The following is a 23323-nucleotide window of genomic DNA, read 5'->3' as shown; positions in this document are numbered from 1 at the left end:
ATGGTCTGACTGAATTGCCGTTAAATGCTTCATCGAGGCTTGATCAAAACGAATCGCCCATTGTGAATTGCACAATGCACGGTCTAATCTTGCACTTTGCCGAGTCTCGAAAGATTTGCCCCTTGCCCAAGTGTGCGAAGCACCAGAAAATTCAACTTCTAAAAGATCCATCTCTTCCACCCAATTATTAAACAATCTTGATCTTTTAGTAGTTTCGTGGCACGATTTATTTCTTTCCGATGGGAATCTTGTATCATTAAAATCTCCCGCCAAGAGCCATGGCTTGTCATGCGTTTCTGCAAAATTCTTTAACTCCTCCCATAATTCCTTCCTTTTCGAAGGGTCCGGGCTTGCATAGATTGCCGAGAAATACCAAGGTATAGCACCTACCCTAGAAATCTCCATGGTAATGTGTTGTTTGTGCTTCATGATTGGATGGACAGTCACAAGAGCCGTTCTCCAATACACCCATATACCTCCACTAAATCCCATAGCATCAACTCTTGAGTGACCATCATATCCTAGCCATCCTGCTATCTTTATTGCTTGTTCGCCTCCCATATGTGTTTCCACTAAAGTTAACACATTTGGTTGGTGAATCTTCACTAGATCTTTGAGAACAGAGATAAAATTTTTGCTTCCTGCTCCTTGAACGTTCCACACCATACAAGAGATGGGTATTGTGTCCGGGTTCAAATTAGGGATGCTATTCATAAACTCAACTGGAATAGATGGAAGGCTTGATACATAAGCTAGCCTGAGCAAGTTCAGCAAACGCTGAAATTCATTGGGAATTCTTGCCGTGATCACCAATTCCGGGGGGTTCGAAATTGGTGGAAGCATTGATTCCATTTGCATCTCCATCACATGGAGTAGAGGGCACATAACTGCTATGTAAGGCTGATCCATTGGGAGGCCAACGCACAAAATTTTCTCATTTCTTCTTAAGTCTTCTCATCAATCCCATGTAACCCAACCTGCCACTGAACATCTTGATTATCAAGGAATCCTTCCATGGTTTCCTTAATTTCCATGACAAAGGCTATATAGGCAGGCAAAGACGCAAAACAAAAGTTAAAATATTGATTCACTTTTGTAAGTGTAATGTGGCATTATATTGGCCAAATAATGTGGTATACGTATACCATGATTTGGCTTTTAAGGGACTTATTAATTTTTCAGAGTTGCCAACATATTTAATTTAATTTAATTATACACCACGCCATATTTTCCCATGCATATGGGTTCAGACTGCTGCCCATGTATACAGTATACAATCTATACATGCATGTAGTTAGTACTTAGTAGTTATAATGACCAACTCATTTTCATCGAATTTTCAGGGATTGATTATTTAATTATAAATCAATAAAATTATAATCCTAAATAAGTAAGTTCATATCATACCATACGCATCAAACGATGTAAATCACAAAAAAAAAAAAAAAGGGTCAAGATTGTAGTTTGACCTCAAATTTTGATTTTTAAGAGTAAGATTTACTATGTAATTTTAAAATTTCAAAATATATTGTTTGAACGGTAGGGCTAATACTATTAGTTGTTAAGTGTATATCATAAGATTTTAATATTAATTTTTGTATGGAGTATTTCAACATACTAAGGGCCTGTTCTCACTAACTGAACTCAGCTGAACTGAACTGAACTGTATTGTACTGAGCAGAGCTGGACTGAACTGAGCTGAACTGAATATTTTATAACAGAAGGAAATTAGGAGCTGAACTGAATTGAACTGAACTGAATTTCAATGTAAGAGAACATGCCCTAACTGACTTTATTTGACCATATGCGACCGATAACTTTATTTAAAAAACTAAAAAAAATACTCTCGGATTAATTGAGTTGAGTATGTGATAAAATAAAGTTTTTTCACGAAGATATTAGAACAATTTTGGATAAAATTAAATAATTGCATCGAATCTCCTAATACAAAATACTTGCTTGTAAGTATTACTCCCTCATTTTCACAAATAATTGTTCAATTTATGATAGATTCACAGTTATGCAAGAAGAGATCAGAGAAAGTGTACAAGTAGGGTGGAAGGATCAATAAATTCTTCATCCCGAACTTGTTTTTATTAATGAATTAAAGCAAGTTTCTAAAAATTTATTATAATGTTCGATAAGTTTATGATTGTTTAATTAGAATCCAAAACAAAGTCATTCTCTTTCACAATAACCAACAAATCTAATTAAACAAATACATATTTTAAATTAGTATACTTCTACAACTCTAACCAAATTAGTCACCCAAATTGAACCTGTATTTCATTAGAGCCATGCAATTCAAATTTTAGAAAGAGAAAATTAAAGAAATTATAAACATTTATTTCATCCATTTTACTTGATCATCTTCATTACAATGCATATATCATGAAAGTTTAGTTTAGACGAGATGCATCGTAAAAGTCTCATGCTTTTTTCATTTTATGTTCCTCTTACACTCATTCCTAACCAATTTTTTCTCTTAAGAAAAAATAAATAAATACATCATATATAGTATAAACTTTATACCTTCATTATTTTCTTACATTTTATCTATTATGATCTTTTAATTTGCAAATATAAGTTAACATAATAATTTATATGCTAAGAAGATATACTTAAGATGGTAAGACCTCCTCCATGTTGTGATAAACTAAATGCGAGGAAGGGAGCTTGGGGTGAAGCTAAGGATGGTACTACATTCGCGTATGTATCGAAGCAGGGGACGACGAATTGGAATTCTGTTCCAAGAAAAACAGGTAATTGATGCTATGCTATTATCACATAAATTGTTGTAGTTTTGTGTTACATGCATGATCATGTATGTATTCATGTTACAATTTATATCTATTAGTGTATGAAAAGTTGATTTATATTAAGTTTTGGTTGATGATTGTATGCAAAATTCTCTTTTTTAGGGACAAAAAGATGTGGGAAGAATTGTAGAATAAGGTGGAATAATAATAATTATACGAGGTCTGATCTACATGATGAGGGTTTCACTCAACAGGAAGAGGAGCTTATCATCAAGCTTCATGCTGCTGTTGGTAGCAGGTTACATACTTCGTCTCCCCCTTAGAAAGAATAATGCATTTTAAATCTGTTTTAGTATGATCTTGTTACTCAGTACTTCAGATTTTCTGCTTTTGGTAAGTGATCTATTCTTTGATCTGCTTTGATGCATAACTAGTTCTTGATGGGAAATTCCCTGTTTCTCATGGTGAGAAACAAAATTTGTTTCTCATGGGGCATTTTCGTGAATAAATCAACAACTTTTTCATTATTGTGGGTTCCACAGTTGAATAAAGTTGTTGGTTTATTTACGAAAATGCCATGTGAGAAACAAAATTTGTTTCTCACCATGAGAAACCGGGGCATCCTCCTTCTTGATCTCCAATTTCCTGATTGGCTAATAAATTTACATAGCTACATTGTTTGGTTAAACACGAGAAATGATTGACCCATCTCTAGGAATGGACTCAACCTTCATGTAAGATTTAAGTCTCATATAATGTATGTTGCATTTAGGTGGGGTTTAATAGCGCATCAGCTACCAGGAAGAACAGAAAATGACATAAAGAACCATTGGAATACCAAGTTAAGGAAGAAGCTAACTGAGATGGGGATTGATCCCATAACTCATAAACCATTTTCCCAAATCCTAGCTGATTATGGGAACATTGGCGGTGTTTCTAGGTCTTCTGACACCCCAAAGTATATCGGAACTTTCAGAAAGGATCTGAAGAAAGCTAGCAGTAACACATCTAGCCTTCCTAAACCAGATTCTTTTACTACACCTTCATACACTTTCCTCTCAAATTCACAAGTATCTCATAATAATATCTTACCTATGCAAAACAACTATGCTACAAATAGCAGTAACAGTCACTCCCTAGACCTTCTGTCTCAACTGCAAGCCATAAGCTTTGTCACTGAAGGACCAAATTCCGATACTAATGTACCAACCAATAACAGCAGCTATGATTTCTTAACCTTACCTTCACCTAAATCATCGTCGAATTCATCAACATCAGCTTGTTCTTCAGGATATAACAATGCAGGGGAAATGGCCAAGTCCCCTGAGTGTTTTAGTTGGCATGATTTTCTCCTAGAGGAGGCGTTCAAACCAGCTCAAAGTCAGGTACAAGAGCAAGAAGAGAATAATTTGGCAGAGTTTTTGTTGATTAATGACAATAGAGGGGTTGATTGTAAGGAAATCCAAGCTGGTTCTTCACCATTAATAGCTTCCTCGGATGCTTCATCATTTTTGGAGGCGATGCTGGATCAAGAAAACGACATGTTCTTGAGCTTTCCAGGGCTTATGGAAGAGCCATCATACTAAAAAATTGATCATAATACTTATTCCTTAAATAAGAATCCAGGAAATACTGATTGCTAATGACCTTTTCCTTTATGATTCATTGATGTCTTAGATGGAGAATATTATACAGGCCTTCAAATCCGATTAGTAAGGTCATCAACTCTGACCATTTACTTGTTAAACATTGCAAAAGTATAACTTTAATTTTGTTCACGATTTATTATATGCCAATGCTATGTTTAGTTCTGTATCCTGTATGATCAACTTTGTTCACTTTACTGATTTTTATATTACACAATCATGGTTAGAAGTTTCGAATATGTGTATATTTCCAAGTGTCAGATATGCTGAGTCTCAAAATAATTGACAAGGAGACCTGATCTCCAGAATCGGACGTTGATGTACTTCCTCCATGTGAACACAACATGAAACATATCATTCTAAAAGGCTTCTGCAGGTCTCTTTATGTTTCAGATACATTTAATTTTACTTATTTGCAAATTGTGTTTTAAATTCTCATCTCAAACCCATTTCAAGCACGCATCACATGTCTTTCTGTTCAAATCCCTGAAGATTTGTTATTTCATCTCTACATATATACATAATATGGATCAAGATTGGCATGATGGAGAGTTTCATAAGGTAAAAAAAAAAAGATATTAGCTTGCTTGCTGCTGTATATTGGAGTAACTTATATTGTATTACTAGTGTAGAACTCAATAATCTGAATTATGTTTCAACTGTTATCTACATACCAATTTTTTCAATCAAACAATGTTCCATTGTATTGAACAATTGACCTTGGCTTCTCTGACCACCATTTAGGTGAGCAAATTTTGTACAAAATATATTTTCACCTTAATTCTTTGTTAGGTGATTATAGATAACAAAGCTTAAAGAATACTTTACCAATGTCTTGGACTTGTTTCTTCCAAGTCCAGTTTTCTCAAATTTTCTTTCCTGCCAACCACTGGCTATAAAATTTTAATGCTTCTCTAGGCTTGTCTTCTGGCACCATATGCCCCGCGCCCTGTTTTGAAAGAGAATGCAGAATGATGGTCAGTAATCAGTAGCCAATTATGAGGACATATTTGTCATGTTTGAAGAACTTTCTGTTATATGCGTATTAGGATAATAGAAATGACTCATACGAGTACAATTAATAAATAACTATTATGGGTTATACAGCAAGGTTCTTATGGGCTGCTGACCTTAATAGTAAGAAAGGTGAGGTTCCTGTCATAACCTTGTGTAAACCTGAAAGTTGCAATCAGTAGGATGATTATTAAATGCACCATAATTCTCTGATATTTAGCTTTACCATTCTTAAGATTTTAGTAGAATGAATGTACCCAGCAACTTGTCCATTTGTAAACCATGGTCTCCACTCGTCGATGATTTTGTAACCAAGTGATCTTGTCCATGCTTCACTTCCAGTATATGGCACCACCATATCATGGTCTCCGCTACAAAATTCAGTTTAAAACAGAATTTATGGACTTGCACAAAGCTAAACTATAGACTTAGATATATGTAACTACTAAATGCTAACATACCTGTAAATGAGCACCCGCAGGCCCATAGAAATAAGCCTCTTATGATAGATAATCATGCTCCCAACATCACGATGATATGTGAGGCGGTCTGTACAAGAATCCCATCTTCCAGTCTCACTTTCCTGATGCAAAATTACCAGGGAATAATCAAACTGTCAATGAATTTGCTTGTTTTCTATGTGGCTTTACCAAGAACAGATCAAAGGTGCTTATCCTACCTCTGCAGCATGCATTGCTTTCCTGACCGCCTTATTGTTAAGCCACAGGATGGGAGCCATATCACTCTGATAAAGTTATGAAGTGGAAGTGAGTCCTTAACATAAACAGAGTTGAGAACTCTACTGTGACAGTAAATTTGGGACTGCAATACCAGTAATTGATCGAATCTTAAGGGCCAGTTCGGTATATCTCACTGTCAGTTTCTAGTTTATGGATACTCAAAAGTTAGTCATGTTGATCTTTAGAACTGACTACATACTTAATTTGAAGCTACTTTTTCTGATTTTTGGAACTTCTTTCCTGTTTATAGCTAAAATTTCGAGCTGTAAAAGATAACAAGTAAAGCATTGATCTAAAATTTAAAGGATCATTATAAACTCTTTATGCATTCATTAATGCAGGACTGATAGTCGTGATAGACGACGAGTAATGACAATTTGAACCGGAACAAGGGAATTAGTAAAAAATTTATACTAACTTTTACTTACATGACATAAAGTACTAACGTTGCTAATAACTTGTGACCAAATTGAACTAATTTTATGATCTGTAAACTTTCTCTGGACAGGAAGACGCCTCTCATTGTGTCCAAATTTGCCAAAGCTTCTTGACGATTTCATATTAGCATTATCAAGATCTTCGTCATCAATGCAGGTATAGCATTGATACCCTTCATCATAATAAAAATCATAGCATTGTTCCAAGATGTTATAAAGATTCACATTTTCAGTGACCTATTGTTTATCAGAAGGCAAAGAAAGTCAGCAATCTTTCTGTAAAAGAACATAAACTTTCATTTTAAAAGAGCTGAAATCAATTACATCATCAAACTTGTCGAGTTTGCTTTGACATGTTTCGCTTGATGGTGTTAAATAGCTGCCATGACATACATCGACAATTTCCTGCAGGAATGCAGATATTTGAGCTAAAAACTCGGGCTTAATCAGTTAGATTACTACTTTGTGAACAATTGTATGTCAAGATTACCTGATATAGATCATCTGAGATCAAGCCCATTCCATGAGCAAAAGGAACAGCAGCGTTCCCATCAAAGTACTTATCAGTAACTCCATTTCCTATCATATAGCCCTGTGTATAGAGGAAATATTGTTACTGTAATCTATTAATCCATCCGTTCCAAAATCTAACTCTGTAGTTACATATACTATTATAGAATGTCCGGAAGATAATATTAAGGTGCATACCTTTAAGTTAATGATAGGCCTCGAACCTAAGTCAAGTCCTACAAAAAATCAACCATGAGACTGGAAACAAATAATACATCACCCTCTCCTTTCTAAGGATAAAATGTACTCTATGAAATCTATTAGATACCTTTCATTATTTCAAGTGCAAGAGTTGGTATAAAAATTCAAGCATATGATTCTCCAGCAATGAAAAATGAGTTGTTAAGGCGCTCTGGAAACATCTCAAACCACTATATTTGCAGCATATCAAATTTCATAAAAATAAAATGGAATTAGTTTCTGTAGAGCTTAAACATCTACTGCAATATTAGTTCATAAAGTTACACTAATTACTGCGTACCTAACAGTTAGGCAACTAACAAGGGGCGAAATTTCCATATAGCATCCTAACTTAAGTTTTAACTGAAGTTTGCACATTGAAAAGGTATCTACTATATAGGACAGTTTAACATTTTTTTAATTATACATTGACAAGCAAATAAGTACCTTAAGCAGAAAAATGAGTGTATTTTTTGCAGTCTTTAAGTCCCCAGTTATGTAATCACTTGTGTTCCTTGAGAAAGAAAAGCCAGTACCTACTGGTGAATCCAAGTAGATAATGTTGGACACCTGCTAAAACAGACTAGTTAATTAGCATAAACAGTATAAATTATGAGATTATAATGGAGTAGTAATTTAAAAATGAACTCATCAATAATTGTTCAAAGTTAGTCTGAAGTTTGTAGAAAAGTTGTAGGATTAGACCTTAGACCAGCTATATGGATTAGGATGCAGTTTTGGCAAGTCTTGAGAACTAATTGGGCCAGAGGCTTCAAATTTGAATGGGCCTATGTACATTTTCAACCGCAATTAAATAACGATTCCAACATAAAATCAAGGTACTCACATCAAATACGCCAATACATGCACCCTTTTGACTTTCATGTTTGACGACACATAAATTTGATCATTAAACAGTGAAAGTAGGTGACAAGCGACAAGTTACAATTAAATTTCCCGTCATAAATTATTATTTTTATTGTGAATTGGAAAACAAATGACCATTGTTGTTCTTTAGAAATACTAGGTGTAAACCGACACCTCATAACACATTGTATATCCGCCAGAGCCATAAAGTTAAGATTTTTAACATTCGGACAATAAAGTACTATATCGAAAAAGTAGGGGTAAAAAGAGTTACCATGCTCATAAACTAAGCCCCCTAAGCTTGAACATCCAGGTCCACCATTAAGCCACAAAACAACAGGATCTTTTGCAGGATTTCTTTCTGATTCCACAAAATAGTAGAACATGTGTTTCGCGTTATGTTCATCAATTGGCACATACCTTGAACATCACCAACATGTAACAACAATAATAAATAAGAAATTTAAAACAAAAAATCACATCCATTTTCACTCAACAATAATGAAAATATACAAAGTCAAAAATCATGTTGGGTAAGAGTTGATCATAGGACGTATTTGGCTAGGCTACACATTATAAGAAGATATTCCATGCCCGCATAATAGATCACCCCAAAAATATTCGATTCAGACCCCGAAATCAGCCTTTAAGCTTTAATTAATCAAGCCAAAAATTGGCTGGCAGGCCGGGTTGATTTGATCAGCTCTACAATTGATCTATCCATTGTACAAACTAAACAAATTCAGAAAGATAAAAAAGAATAATGTAACGCTTACCCAGAGTAGTGCTTAGAAGGGAAGCTGCCACTAAAACCTGGCAAATGTGTAACAAGTGAACTTTGAGGTGCAGCTTTAATCAGAGTAAAACAAAGTATGACATAAATAATTAGTGTTGCTACTGTAACAACATGACAATTGCTAGGCATTTTGAATTGGTTTTCTTGATAAAACAATGCAATTACTACTATAAGGTCTATAACATTGACCTTATTATGGTTTCTCTTATTTCATGAACTTATAATCTTCATACAAAACAGTATGCTAAATGATTGGAATAAGGGTGTAACTTGTATGAAATAAACACTGCATATTCAACTGCAATCTGTATCTACCCAGAAAATCATCAAGTATACAAAGATAAAATAATGGACAATGACATTATCTGATAAGATCTTCAATTTCCAAAAATCTGAAATTTTATTGATATAATCTTGCATGACTTAACTCAATAATTATGATTATAGACAAATTATTTTCTTTAATTAAAATCATTTTCCTATATAAAGAAATATATAAAACCTTGTCAAGCCCCATCAAATGAGCTGTTTCTGTTTTCCCTCCCTCTATTGTTTACACTGAATTGCACGCCACCTAATTAACAGAATAAACTGCATGATCAATTTGTTGTTTTACATTGTAAAGTTGCAATTTATAGTAATATATCTTGACAGTTGATAACTCGATATTGTTAGTCACACAATAAACATATAGTTTCATGCTTTTGAGCTATTGCCCCAGACTCGTCTATTTTTGTGACATACTGATATTACATACAGCTAAACATGTACATCTCAGCTCTAACCTTGTCTTACTGTCTTTTGGCACCATATGCAATATGCCCAGCACCCTGCATAACAGGGCTTGCAGAATGATCTGTGTGCAACGACGGTGCATAATCATTTGCTTGATATTGTGTCAGCTGATCTAGCTTGGTACATATGACAGGTGAAAGAGTATGAGGATTATCCATACTCTTAAGGTAGTATAAGATCAGAGTTGGCCTTATCAGTAAAAATAAAGTCGGAAGTTCTAGCCTTCTAGGCATAACTTTATGTAAATCTGAATACTGCAAGTCTGTCAACTGATCAAATTTGGTGCATGTGAGGTAAAAGAGACTATGAAGATGAACCATACTCTTAAGGTAACACAGAGTATAAGATCAGAGTTGGCCTTATCAGTAAAAAAAGGCCGGAAGTTCTAGGAATAACATTATGTAAATCTGAAAACTGCAAGTCTGAAATCAATGTCAATAATCGGATGCACCGTATTCAATGGATTTAAGCATTACCATCTTTACCCATCAACCTGGCCTGTGTTCGTCGATGATTTCTATTTAGTGATATTGCCTATGCTTCCCTTAATCACTCCCTGGCCTGTATACGGAATCACCATATCATGATCGTCACTACAAAATTCAAGGTAAAACATTGATCATCAGTATACATAGAACATTACTTCTGAGAGACTAAAACTTGTCAATGCATCAAATCAGTTACTTAAATAGGGTAATTCACCTTTTTGTTGAACTTCTAGCAGAAATTTATCGTTCTGCTATGTGCTTAATCACCTCAGCTAGGTGACATAACTCTAGATGAGCACCTGCAGACCCGAAGATATGAGCCTTTTATGGTATTTTATCATGCTCCCTATCACTACTTTGATATGTAATGCGGTCTGTACAAAATTTCCATCTGTCATACTCGCATTCCTAAAATGCAAAGTTCTCAATGAAATATGAACATTATTCCAAATGCCTTTACTAAAAATTTTTGGTCTTAGAAGCCTAAGATCGGTTTATATACTCCATCATCGACTCGTTCATTGTTGAGCCACCCTAAAATTGGAGCCATGTTATCAACACAAATATTGACTCAATGAGGCCTATATACAAACAGAGTCAAGCATGCCACTAAGATAGATAGTGGACCAAAATTTTATAATTGTAAGGACTATCATTAAACAACACCCTATGTATAAGATGTGTATAATGCATTACTCAAGATGGCAAATGGCTTGTTCAGATTGGGACTGCTCATTATTCGAGGTGATGAGTCATTCGATTCAATTTAGGGTTGATTTGTATCCAACACATCACATCTGAATTCTGAAACATAACCCTAATTTAATATACTCACTTAACATTCTTAGCCCCGAAATTTGAATCTTTTACCTCAATATTCTTAGCAGGCATACAATTCATTAAACAAACCGAGAAATCAATATTATCATGTTATTCCTGCCAAACCCAGAAATCATACAATTCCAATTCATCAGTTTTTCTCTGCGGCATTTCGTCGAGCACTTTACGTGCAAAGTACACAGCTAGAGCATAAAAAACCATGTTCAACATGAAAAAAAAAAAAAAAAAAAAAACCTTAAATATGAAAAGGAATAACACAATTTTCCCAAAAGATGACAAGGCCTCATTGTCGGCATCTAAAGAAAGATTCATCTAGACAATGGCAGATCTTGGTCGAAAATATTAGAGGCTCCGGAATTTGAATCTTTTACCTCTCGATAAAAAATAATCAATATGCCTCAATAATTTATAAGATAATACAGGTTATTTAAGTACATTTACTAATCAATTACAATAATTTACTGGACCGGGCCCGAATGGCCCCAGTGAAAGATCCTCCTTTGCATCTAGATAAACAAGATGAATTAGTGTGCACTAATTATCGAAGTTAATCATTATAGCTTCATTAGTCGGTAATTAAGTACTACTGTATGAGGACTGAGGAGCATAGTATTGATTAACGACATGCGCAAGTTTAATAAAGGCTTATGTATCAGTGCTTCAATTCTAATGGAACTAGATCTTTTCTGAAAATTATTACTATTAGTTGTTGTTATGATTATTTTTTATTCAATAAATGACCACATTCACTAATAATCAAAGTGGAGGATAATCTTTTTGTTGTCCCTTTGCTAACAGTGGAAATTATAAAGTCGTTTAATTTGCTAGTCACTTTGCTAAAAGTGGAAAATAAAGTCCTATATCTTGTACATATAATGGAGTTATTAAAGTATTTCTCGATTCTAAGGATATCTAACCTTTAAAAAAAAAAAAAAGGTTTGTTAATCTTAAGGGCCGGGTGTTCTGGGAGAATTTTAAGAGAGAAAAGAACTAATTTTTTAAGATATAATGAGTGATCCTTTGGGGCGTAAACTTACATGAACTCATTTTACACCTTTTGAAACTCGATTTTCATTATTAATAACAATCAACTTGAAATCAATAAAAAAATTATATATGTAGCATATTAAATAAGCTAAAAGTGAACTACTCGGTTTTAAAGCTAAGGAGAATTAGAGAATTTGTACCATATAAGTTCAATGGACAACTCCATCTTTACAGATTTTTATGTAATTCTTTAAAGTTGTAGACGCACTCTGATCTTTAAAAGCATGTGTGTATGAGATTTAGCACCTGTTCTCATTGACTGAACTCGGCTGAATTGAACTGAACTGAACTGAAATGAATTGAACTGAACTGAACTGAACTGAATTTCAACGTAAGAAAACAGGCTCATAGGCTATATTATAATTATTGTAACTTTATTGTTTTTTTTTTTTTTCATTTCATGGACTGGGTCATAATTATCAAGCCATTTAGATAAATAAGAAAGAGAGAGGTATAAATGGCCCAAAAACGAATTTTAAATACCTTCAAGTTAGGGGAATTGAACTCAAGGCCCGCCAACCACGAGTGAGAATGTCTTCATTATAGAGTTATAAAATCAACTCAAGTATATCTATTACCATTACATTTACTAGTAGTTTTTATCTCAAAATACAAGCTTTGAGAATGGGGCAAACAGACCTCCCTTGGCTCCACCCTTGATTAGAGATATTAATGGTCATTGTTAGGTCAACTGTAACCGATGTTTCAAAACTGATAGAGGAAGTTAGATTAGACCAAGGTGAAAAGAAGAGTCTATGTCAAAATATGATTTGAATCGATATTTCATCATGACATTCATGAGTGATTCAACTTGAGAGTGTAAAATCTTATGTACTAACTATAATTCATCCCAACAAACCCTATAATCAATATTTCTTAAATTCTAGGATCCGAGATTAATGTTAAAAACTGTCATTTTACCTACTTACATTAGAATTTTCAAACACTGATGATTCTAAGGTAGTCTTATGACTTTTGACTACCACAATTTTTTAAAATGGAAGGTTGAGATTATTTATTTATTTATTTTTTTTTTTAATTTGTAATTTTAATTAAAAATATTTTTTAATTGTTTAAATATATTTTTATCTTCCAAAAATTATTCTTTAATATTTTTAATTAAAATTACTAATTAAAATAAATCAAAAATAATAATCTCAACCATCCATTTTAAAAAATTGTGGTAGCTAAAAGTCGTAAGACGAAAAAAAAATAATTCTACATGTGTTTTAAATTGTTTTTTCCGCTAATATTTCGATCTTACATTTGTCACAACAACATAAGTCACCTTCTTATCATTTGCTAGGATCCTAGGATAACTCATGTGTCGGTAACATTGCATTTTGGTTGAGATAATAATGATGTTCCACGTCAACAAAGGACCTTCCACCAGAGTCATTCGGGGCCTGGCCCTCCATAAATTATTTTAATTAATTAATAAATGAAATAAAATAACTTATATTTATTTATAAAATATTGGAACATAGTGATTAGATCTGAGCAAGAGATTAAATATTAAATTTCAGTCTTTCTAATTATGTATTCGGCCAAAATCCGCCACTGCACGTCAAGACAAATGAGTATTATTAAATGTACAAATATTATTTGGCATAGATTTTTATTTTTATTTTATTTTCAACTTTTTTCTTCTATAAATAGGTTTTGGTTTGTGTTGATTAGCATCACCAAACATACACTATCCTAATCTTAAAGGTTATAGCTCTTTTACAAAATATATATCATCAATATGAAGCAGGCAATTTTTCTGGTGCTCTTGCTTGTTTTGGCAGCAGGTTCTTTCTCCTCCCTTGAAAATTTAATAGTTTTACCTAGTACTCGTATATTCTAGCTCCACAATATATATTTTTCCTTTGAAAAAATAGATTTAATTATTATGCAATACAAAATTAAGGGCTATGATATTTTGAATCAAAGAGGAAACAATAGTGCTTTAATTTCTCATACTACTACGTAACAATTTTATTTTTATTATTGTTATTAGTATAAACGTAACTCTCAGTCTCTCATGGTATATTTTCTGAAAATACCATGCGCTTTATACTATCCTTGTTTGCATAACAATAGTATATGTACCTCACTATACTGACGTACTATGTTATTAAAGGTCACAAACTCACAAATAAAAACGAAGACAAAAAAATTACAAAGAGTATTTGATAACGTGGACTAATTCATTGCATATTAAACTTTTTTTTAACCCTTATTAAACTTTATTGTGACTATAATAGAGGAAGTTATTCTTTAGAGTAAACTATAAATTTTTTTTATAGCCGTTCTTTAGAATATACAAGTACTAGTTAAAACTATTAAATTTTCAAAAAAAAGTTTGATTTGTAGTTTAATTCTAACCCCTTCTTTATATTCTCATTCATCTCCAATGAATTATAAAGAGTATTAGAATATTAAGTCTCTATATTAAATATAGTTGTCTACTTCAAACTTTCAAAGACTATCATACCTCAAAAAGCAACTTCTATTATCTTATCTAAAACATTATCTCTATCCATCTCTAGAAAGTCACATACCACACACAAACACAAACACAAATAATGAAAAAAAAGAAAAGAAAAAAAAGGGTTTGTTTTGATGTCTTGTTTTGAATGTCAACTTTTTATAATGGTACAACCATGTCATAGAAATTCAATTTAATGGTTAAAATTATGTGGTAATAACATAAAAGCTATGATAATGATAATAGTATGATACAATCATTAATTGAGAATATGTATAATTTTTAATTGTTTTAATTAGTTAATTTATAATAAAAAAGAATTTAATTTCTGTCTATCACTACTCTAATCTGACTTATTTTTGTTCAATTTCTCCTTTATAATTGGGGGAAAAAATAGAGGTTGCGCCAAAAATAGCAGAAGCAAGGACATGTACTACTCCTAGTCACACATTCAAAGGAATATGCGTTAGCAGCAGGAATTGTGAATCAAATTGCAATTCTGAGAGATTTCCTAGTGGAAGTTGTCAAGGCTTTCGTAGAAGATGCATGTGCAGCAGGCCTTGTGAATAATAATTCACAAGTCATGTTATCGTCCATTCATCTACGTACGTTGCAGTTGTTGTCGTTGCATTAAGAGTTTTCCTCGTGAGGATAGTCTATTAATGTTTCCTTTTCTTTTCTTGCTCCTTATGTTTACAAGAAAAAGTACGTTGATGTAAAAAAAAAAAATTAAGGCTTGATACTCGTAAAAGATATACTGCTTGAAGGCTACTAGCCGGCTTATTGTGTGTAATAATATGGACGGTTTTGTATCTTTGTATTTGTACTTTTAATATCATGTCATCTCTTTTATTTACGTATTTATATAAATAATACTTGATCTATTATTGATAAAGATTGTATCTTACAACTGAGATCATTGTGAGATAAATCTTAATTAGGGGGACATTGAGGGTGAGAATTTTATTACACTTCGTTCTCCACCCTTTGATTGCTATATTTTTTTTATAAACAGAGGCAGTATTGGAAGACTTTTCAACGGCTACATTAAAAATGTAGCCATTATAACTATTTTCAATCTCAACCGTTTAAATATTAATGATTAATCTTGTCCATTCATATATTTGACTTCCAAATTATAATTAATTATAAAAACTACTTTATTTTTTACAAAAAAAAAAGAAAAAAATAAAAAAAAAATAACTTCTTTGTCACTGCCATTGATGCAGTTTCAACTCTTCAAAGTATTCACCTTCAACATAAATCTCCATTAGATAGGTATGGAGGATGGATGGATCAAAGTATAACCAAAAAACAATCAATGGAAAACTACCAACTAACCTAGAAAAAAGGAATATGATTTTTATACATTGGATAGTTTTATTCCAGTTACATGGCTAATTTGATACATATATACTCCGTAGAATAATTATACAGTTCATAATGATTGAATTATTGCTCTCCATAATTCTTGTACTAATTGATGGATTTCATATTAAGCAGTTAAGAGCATTTTTTTTTTTTTTTTTTTTTTGAAACCAAGTCAAGTGCATTATTTTGTTTTTCGTACTTTATACGAAGTAAAATTTATCAATGGAGTAGTTTCATTTTTTTTTTGAGGGAATGGAGTAGTTTATTGTGTAGAGGATTAAGGAAAAAATAGTTAAATTTCTTTTTTTTTGGTATTTTTTATGGTCAACTTAAATCAACGGTTCTAATTTACATAATGATAATCAAGGGTGTAGGTTTTGTTATTGTAGTGGCTACAATTTTATTGTAGTCATTGTAAAACTGTCCGGCAGTATTATATTTATTACATATATAATACGAAATACTTTCAACTTATCAACTTTTATATAATACAGAGTATTATAAATAATGGATTATTATATCGATTGTCATATTTATACGATAAAAGGTTTGGATCCCTACATGTTGCATTTAAATTATATTATGGTACTTGTTTTTACTTTAAAAGGGAAATATTGTAGAATGAGAGTGTATATGGTGAAAGTTAAATAAAATTAGTGTATAAAATTATAAAGGAAATTACCCAAGAGGGGGAGATTACATGCAAATTGGTACAACTTCAAAGAACAATAGGTTTTTCAAAGTGAAAATATAAAAGTTTAAAATTGAACCAATTGAAAGTGATTAGATGAAAACGATGGAACTATGGAAGGACTACAATAACTCAAAAGGTCTTAAGTGATAGAACATATCTTGAACCTATATGTTTTTTGAGGACGATTTGGCACGAGGGTCTCGTTTGTGCGGGGTTAAGGGCAACTAACTCTAGTTCTAGAGTTGTAGGGCAATGCCCCAAAACTTGGGGTACATTGGTTTGAACTTATTTTTGTAGCATAAACAATTTGATTTTGGGAGCTAGTTAAAAATCCCCGAGGTGGTTAAGTTAAAATCATCTTATCATAACATTAATATGTATGATTATATGAAAACATTAACATAACTTAGATATTATGTGTGATGGATGTAATTTGTGAGTTCATTATTGATGTATACAAAAATTTATATTTGTATGCATCTGCATAAACATTAACAATAGCAACTTAGCAAGTCTACATTATTAACATTCTTTTTTTTTTCGTCCGTGTAAGAGGCGAATCTAAATTATTAAATTACAGAGTATAAATTAACTAATTGTAAATTCAATGCATGTTTCTTGTTATCTTTTGTTTTCTTATTGTAAATAAACTAGAATATGCCCGTGTTAAATCATATAGTGCATGAAATAAAAGAGAATGTATCACTCTTTCCGGCATGAGTCATTATTTTTTAACACACTTTTTTTTTATGTTTTTTTAAAAATAAAATAAAAAAGATTAGAATTTAAAGGATGGAGTTTGAATACTTGTGAATTGAAGTTAGAATTGACTACATACTCTATCTATAACAAGTATCAATTTATTGTATAAAATTTGCCAAAATGGTGGGACACAGTCGTACTCAGAGGCCCCTTATTAGATCTACCTATGCCGCTATGCGTGGATGGCGTTAAGATAAGGTATGTTGGCATGTTGCGCAGCTTGCGCGGCTTAAAGTCAATGGATGTCTACTTTTTTTTTTTTTGAGGGAATGTCCATGTCTACTTTGCGACTTTGTGTATCTCGTGCGAAAGTAACAAGAAGGGAAAGCATGCAACAAACTTGTCACTAGTTAATCTGTTAGATAAACGAATTTTTGTTAATCTGATGATATTTTGTAAATATATTGAAAAGGCAAGGTCATTTATATACTACCTCCGTTACATATTATGTGCAACGATTAGGCATTTTTCCTCTCTACTTTATGTCAAATCGTTGCAAATAATATGTAACGGAGGTAGTAGTATTTTTGGTGAGCTGTCCAATTACTGTTTGTTTTTTCCTTTTATCGTTTGGTGAGGAAATTACACATGTGCCCCTCAACTAGTTTATGAAAAGACGCATATACCCTTCCACTGCTACTTGAAAAGACAATTATACTCCCATATAAACAAATTTGATTTATTTGAGGAATTGACTGGGTATCCCTCTTTTTATAGCGGACGTTTGAAATATGATTATTATAGTATTTTAATAATAAAATAATATAATTGGTTTATTTTTTCACATTATAATCTGAACACAGTACAACTAATATATATACTTCCTCCGTTTTTATTTTATTGCACCATTAGGACTTTTACACTATTCACTTAATCTTCTTTGACCATCATTTGTGATTTACTCATTCGGAAAAATATAGTCATGTGGGATCTAGTTAGATACGTCTCGAAATATTCTTTTTAAATATCAAATTTTTATAATTTTTACAAAAGTATAATTGAAGACATTAATAGTTAAAAAAATTTTATTGGCAAGCGTGAAATCCCTCATGCATGGTGCAATAAAAAAAGAACGGGGGAAGTATATATTTGACGGGGAACACAATTAATATTTTAACATCTTTAATGTAAAATAATTTTTGAAAATTTAATTTAATCTAGGAATACCTTTTATACTCTATCACTATATATTTTATACCAAAAATAAAGAAATATATACGCAGTACTTTATACTTCGTATATTACTTGAAGAAAATTAAATTAAGTCAATAATGATCTAAATAATCATTAATACATTATGGTATCCATATTTCAGTTGACCATTACAATATTTTTAAGCTTTTATAGTTTAGTTGTTTATAAAAATAATACTATACCACAATATTCTCATGGTTGATAAGTTAACTAAACAAGTATTCCATAATACTAAGTAGTCAATATCTGTAATATTTGCAACTATAACCTCCGTTAAGTATTATGTGCAACAACGAAATATTTTATGTTTCAAAAATAATATCTCTTTATGGCACATAATAATTAACGGAAGTAGTAGTAATGACTAATGAGTAATATGATGTATTCATCATGTATTTGTCTATTTGATGATACTCCGTATAAATAAGGATAGTTCAAAGGATCTGTACTGTATACTTGTTCTATTTCTAATTGGATTTGAGCTGAATTTACGTTTGAAGCATATATTCATAGATCTTGAAAATTTTCTCTTGTTGCATATTTTATTACGGAGTAATTAGCAAATTATCATAATAACCGCAATTTTTTCTCATACACCACTGAATATATTAATGATTATAAATTGTTAAAATTTGACATCTATGTAAATTTTATTTATTTATTTATGTTAAACATATATATATACGGAAATACGTAGTATGTACTTTGTACTACGTATATTTTTTTTTGGTGAAAACATTGATACGAAGTACTCGTACAAAATTTGAACGTAAATAACTTTTGAAAACGACTTAACGAGGTGTTGTACTACGTATAGTAATAGTCCCATTAATTTAATTTATTATCTGGGGTGAACTGTTGGTGGAGGACAATCATTCATACCATTAAATGAGTTGTAAGAAGAAATATCTAGACGATATTGTAAGCTATTGGAAATAATATTATAATAATCAAATAATTCACTACCTTTTAAAAATTTTTTTGAGGGGAAAATTAATTTAGTAATTAGTCGAGTATTAAAGAAAAAGGAAAATTTAAAGTAGGGTATGATTATTAGTGTTTAAAGGAGAAAGCATCCATTGATATTGTCATATTGATATAGAAGACAAAAGGTAGAAGAAAATTAGAAAATATCCAAGATATAAAGTTGGGGAAGTAGGACGGAGGACCACTAAATATTCATTGCCGACATGCACATTTCAAAAATTTACGTACTCATAACAGTAAATAATGCACCATCAAACACTCGTCTTTAATTGCCAAAAAAAAAAAAAAAAAAAAAAAAAAAAAAAAAAAAAACTTTATGTGGTCACACTTTAAACGTTCAATTGATGATAATGAAGAAGATATATTGATATGAGATTTAACGTTCTAATTGTAACTATGTATTATTTCACTATTTATAGTATACACATTTCTTTGACTACTCCGTATCTTTTGTTGCTATATATTTAATTTATACGGAGTACACGGGAAAAAACATATACTCGTACTTGTTATGTTTCGTATTGTTTTTCTCATTTATTCTCATAAGTGTTAATTACAGTTGAATGCAATTAATAGTATGCAGCTCAAATTTAATATGGTTTGAGGTAAGGTAGAATTATAAGAGCTATTGATAAATCTCACAAATGTTAGGGAAAAGTGAGGGATTCAGCTAGATAGAACTTTTCTTTCGATTTTAAGGAATCATGAGATCGATTCTCATCACCCGTCTTATAACTCTTATTCAAATTTTAGGAAGAGACATCGAGCTCTAACAAAGTAGAAGTAAGCCAGGGATTGTTCTCATTGACTGAACTCAGCTGAACTAAACTGAACAAAACTGAACTGAACTGAACCAAACTGAACTGAGCTGAACCGAACTGGACTGAACTGAACAGAACTAAAAATAAACGTATGAGAACAGGCCCTAAGTAGTCACATTTTAAATACATGTATGTATTGGCATGACCTCGACAACAATTTGTCATCAAATATGACATAAATACCCTATTAATTAAATCACCTACATATGAAAGTAAACCTTTCAAACTAATCAATCATTGTGGGATTGATGTGTTGTAACCTGTAAGTACTCGTAAAAGTTGAATTTAATCCATGCTAGGCTAGAACGAGCTCTTTGGTTCTAAAAAATTATAAATCAGATCAGACGATACTTGTCAAGAGGTCATATTCATGACACATATACTTGATCTATACTTCGTATAATGTTTGTTTTACAAGTGTAAAGTTCAATTTCAAAATGACTTCATAAGATCTGAATTTTTCATCTCAATTTTAGTCAATTTAGATGCTCTCGAGTATGGTCAATTATCATTATTGATAGGTCTAAATACTCGAACCACGTAGACCAAGCGTTTAGTCTAGATATTTCATCAATCGGGTCATCTAAATACCACACACAAAATATGTCGGTAGATGCACATTGGGCTTTGGGCCTAAACAGACTTAACACTTGCCTCGTCAGAAGCTTTTTAGCACCAAGACATAATAATAGTGTCCCATATTATTTCGGCATTATACCTTTAAACCTTTTCAATAGTGTATTTTTTTTCTACTATAAATAATCGTTAGTTTGTGTTAGTTATCATCTTATACATTTATATCATACTCTATAATTCTATAAAGATAATTATGAAGATGTCAATGAGGCAAATTGCTGTGCTTTTCCTTGTGTGCTTACTTGTCTTGTCAACAGGTTCTTAATCCATCCTATCTTTATTTTCCTTCAAATTTTATTTTGAGCACCACACTTGGTTTATTATTTATCGAGCTATGATTTATATATGATAGTATCAAACTATACGTTAATGTGTTGAAGTTCAATTGTAGGTTCATTTCAATTTAATTAGTGTAGAAGTACATACGTACATATAGTAATATATGGATAAAATTACCAATTTTTTTTTTTTTAAAAAACCGAAATAGTTTATGCTATATTATTAGATTTTAGACATATCGAATAGAAAGGGAGTCATTATACAGTAATCCGTAGCATTACTTCAATAGTTCAATCTCATGCATGCATGCAAAGTATCAAGCTAAGCTTTGATTTACAAATTAAAGTGAGCCTATATTACAGTGGTCGTTTGAAATATAACTATTATAATGTTGTAATGATAAACAATATAATCGGTTAATCGTTATTATAATATTGTTTATGATTAAAATACAATTTGATATGTTTAATAAGGCCACAAATAACACGAAATTGATAATATCTTCATTTTCCTAGTTACGTTACATTTACATGTTGATTTAGTATGACTACGAAGATTTCATTATTCGAGCAAGCAATGTTGTTTGGGATAATATTTACGAAATTACAAGTAGTAGATTGAAAAAATTAAAGCTATACAAAGCAGTAAATTTAAACAATTTTGTTGTTGATTATGTGGCGAGCAGAAGACGCGGGTCCAAGAAAGGCAGAAGCTGGAATATTTAGCAGGAAGAAATGCAAATCTCCAAGTAAAACATTCAGGGGACCTTGCTCAAGGGACTCCAACTGTGACACCGTTTGCAGGTATGAAGGATATCCCGCTGGAAATTGCCATGGTCTTCGCCGAAGATGCATTTGTTGCACCCATGCTTAATAATGCTCCATCGTTACCATGATGTACATACTCTCTTCGTCTGGAATTAATTAATAGTTTCCTTGTTTGAACTATTAAGTATTAAGCCTAGACGATGCTAGGGTACGTGTACGATTATGTTGCTAGCTCCATGTAGTAGCATCTTGCAATTGTTGTTGCTTTATGTTGTTGTGTTGTCGTTGTGTTGTTGAAATGGTAATGTGGTGAAATTAAAGCTACTAATATGTAATGTATAAGTAGTGTTGTCCTCGTGAAAAAAGAGGGAGGTTATTGTTGAATAATAAAATTGTTTGCATGAATGGAGCCATGCATGCAAGCTTTGAGCAGTTGAGCCCAGTCTTTTATGAATTTTTATCCATAACGTATTAACGTGACTGTTATTGTTAAAATCCAAAAATATTACATGCTATCTTGTTACGAGCATGTCACCTTCGCTCCACAATGAAAACTTTGGTCATTATTCCCGCACATTTTGTATGCAATTGGCCTCTTATAAAAGAATAAAGTTATTATTATAACACTGACTGAATAATCTCTAGTTAAAATACGTGGACACTTTATGTAACCATCGTGTCTGTATTGTAACATTGATACTAATTTGACACGTGACAACACATCTCGAACATGTACACCTAAAAACTGTATCCAAGTTTATTATGTATATATTCAGAAATTTTGACACCGTGTCCTACTATATATGATACAACCTTTTTGCCTTTTGTCTCGCTATCTCATTTTTTTAACACTTGTTTTTAGAAAATTTAAGGAAAGTAAGAGAAATATATAAGGTAAAAGTTAATAGTATGGATGCCTTCGTAATTCCTTGTTATATTAAAGGAAAAATTAACAAAAATAATCCAAACTATTGACTTTCTTCTCTCTCTTTTTTTTTTTTTTTTTTTTTTTTTTTTTTTTTTTAATTTTTGCACTATTCACATATCATGGTAGACTTAATTTTTTCACCTTTATAAAATAAATAAATGATATTATATTATATTGTTAGATTTGTCATAGTGTCTAGTTTCATAATATAATTTTGTTATAATTTTTACTA

The 23323-nt window shown here is 31.8% G+C and overlaps 2 protein-coding genes, 1 long non-coding RNA gene and 1 pseudogene across 3 annotated transcripts; 3 read left to right on the top strand and 1 right to left on the bottom strand.

Moving 5' to 3' along the window:
- Positions 1-2421: 2421 nt before the first annotated feature.
- On the top strand, positions 2422-4522 carry LOC110700793 (transcription factor MYB35-like). Its single transcript, XM_021878387.1, has 3 exons — positions 2422-2762; positions 2922-3057; positions 3532-4522. The coding sequence occupies exons 1-3, from the start codon at positions 2627-2629 to the stop codon at positions 4343-4345; spliced, it is 1086 nt and encodes a 361-aa protein (XP_021734079.1). The 5' UTR covers positions 2422-2626; the 3' UTR covers positions 4346-4522.
- A 491-nt stretch (positions 4523-5013) lies between these two features.
- LOC110700499 lies at positions 5014-9614 on the bottom strand (annotated as a pseudogene).
- Positions 9615-13663: 4049 nt separating this feature from the next.
- On the top strand, positions 13664-15514 carry LOC110700497. Its single transcript, XR_002507222.1, has 2 exons — positions 13664-13972; positions 15050-15514. It is a non-coding gene; the product is annotated as an uncharacterized LOC110700497 (long non-coding RNA).
- Positions 15515-21230: 5716 nt separating this feature from the next.
- LOC110700496 (defensin D2-like) lies at positions 21231-22600 on the top strand. The gene is made up of 2 exons (XM_021878045.1): positions 21231-21374; positions 22082-22600. The coding sequence occupies exons 1-2, from the start codon at positions 21311-21313 to the stop codon at positions 22267-22269; spliced, it is 252 nt and encodes an 83-aa protein (XP_021733737.1). The 5' UTR covers positions 21231-21310; the 3' UTR covers positions 22270-22600.
- The last annotated feature ends 723 nt before the right edge of the window (positions 22601-23323 follow it).

This window comes from Chenopodium quinoa, unplaced genomic scaffold (genome assembly GCF_001683475.1).
Source record: "Chenopodium quinoa cultivar QQ74 unplaced genomic scaffold, ASM168347v1, whole genome shotgun sequence".
Classification (NCBI taxonomy): domain Eukaryota; kingdom Viridiplantae; phylum Streptophyta; class Magnoliopsida; order Caryophyllales; family Amaranthaceae; genus Chenopodium; species Chenopodium quinoa.
Note: the sequence above shows the minus strand (reverse complement) of the source record. Positions and strands in the feature narration are given on the sequence as shown.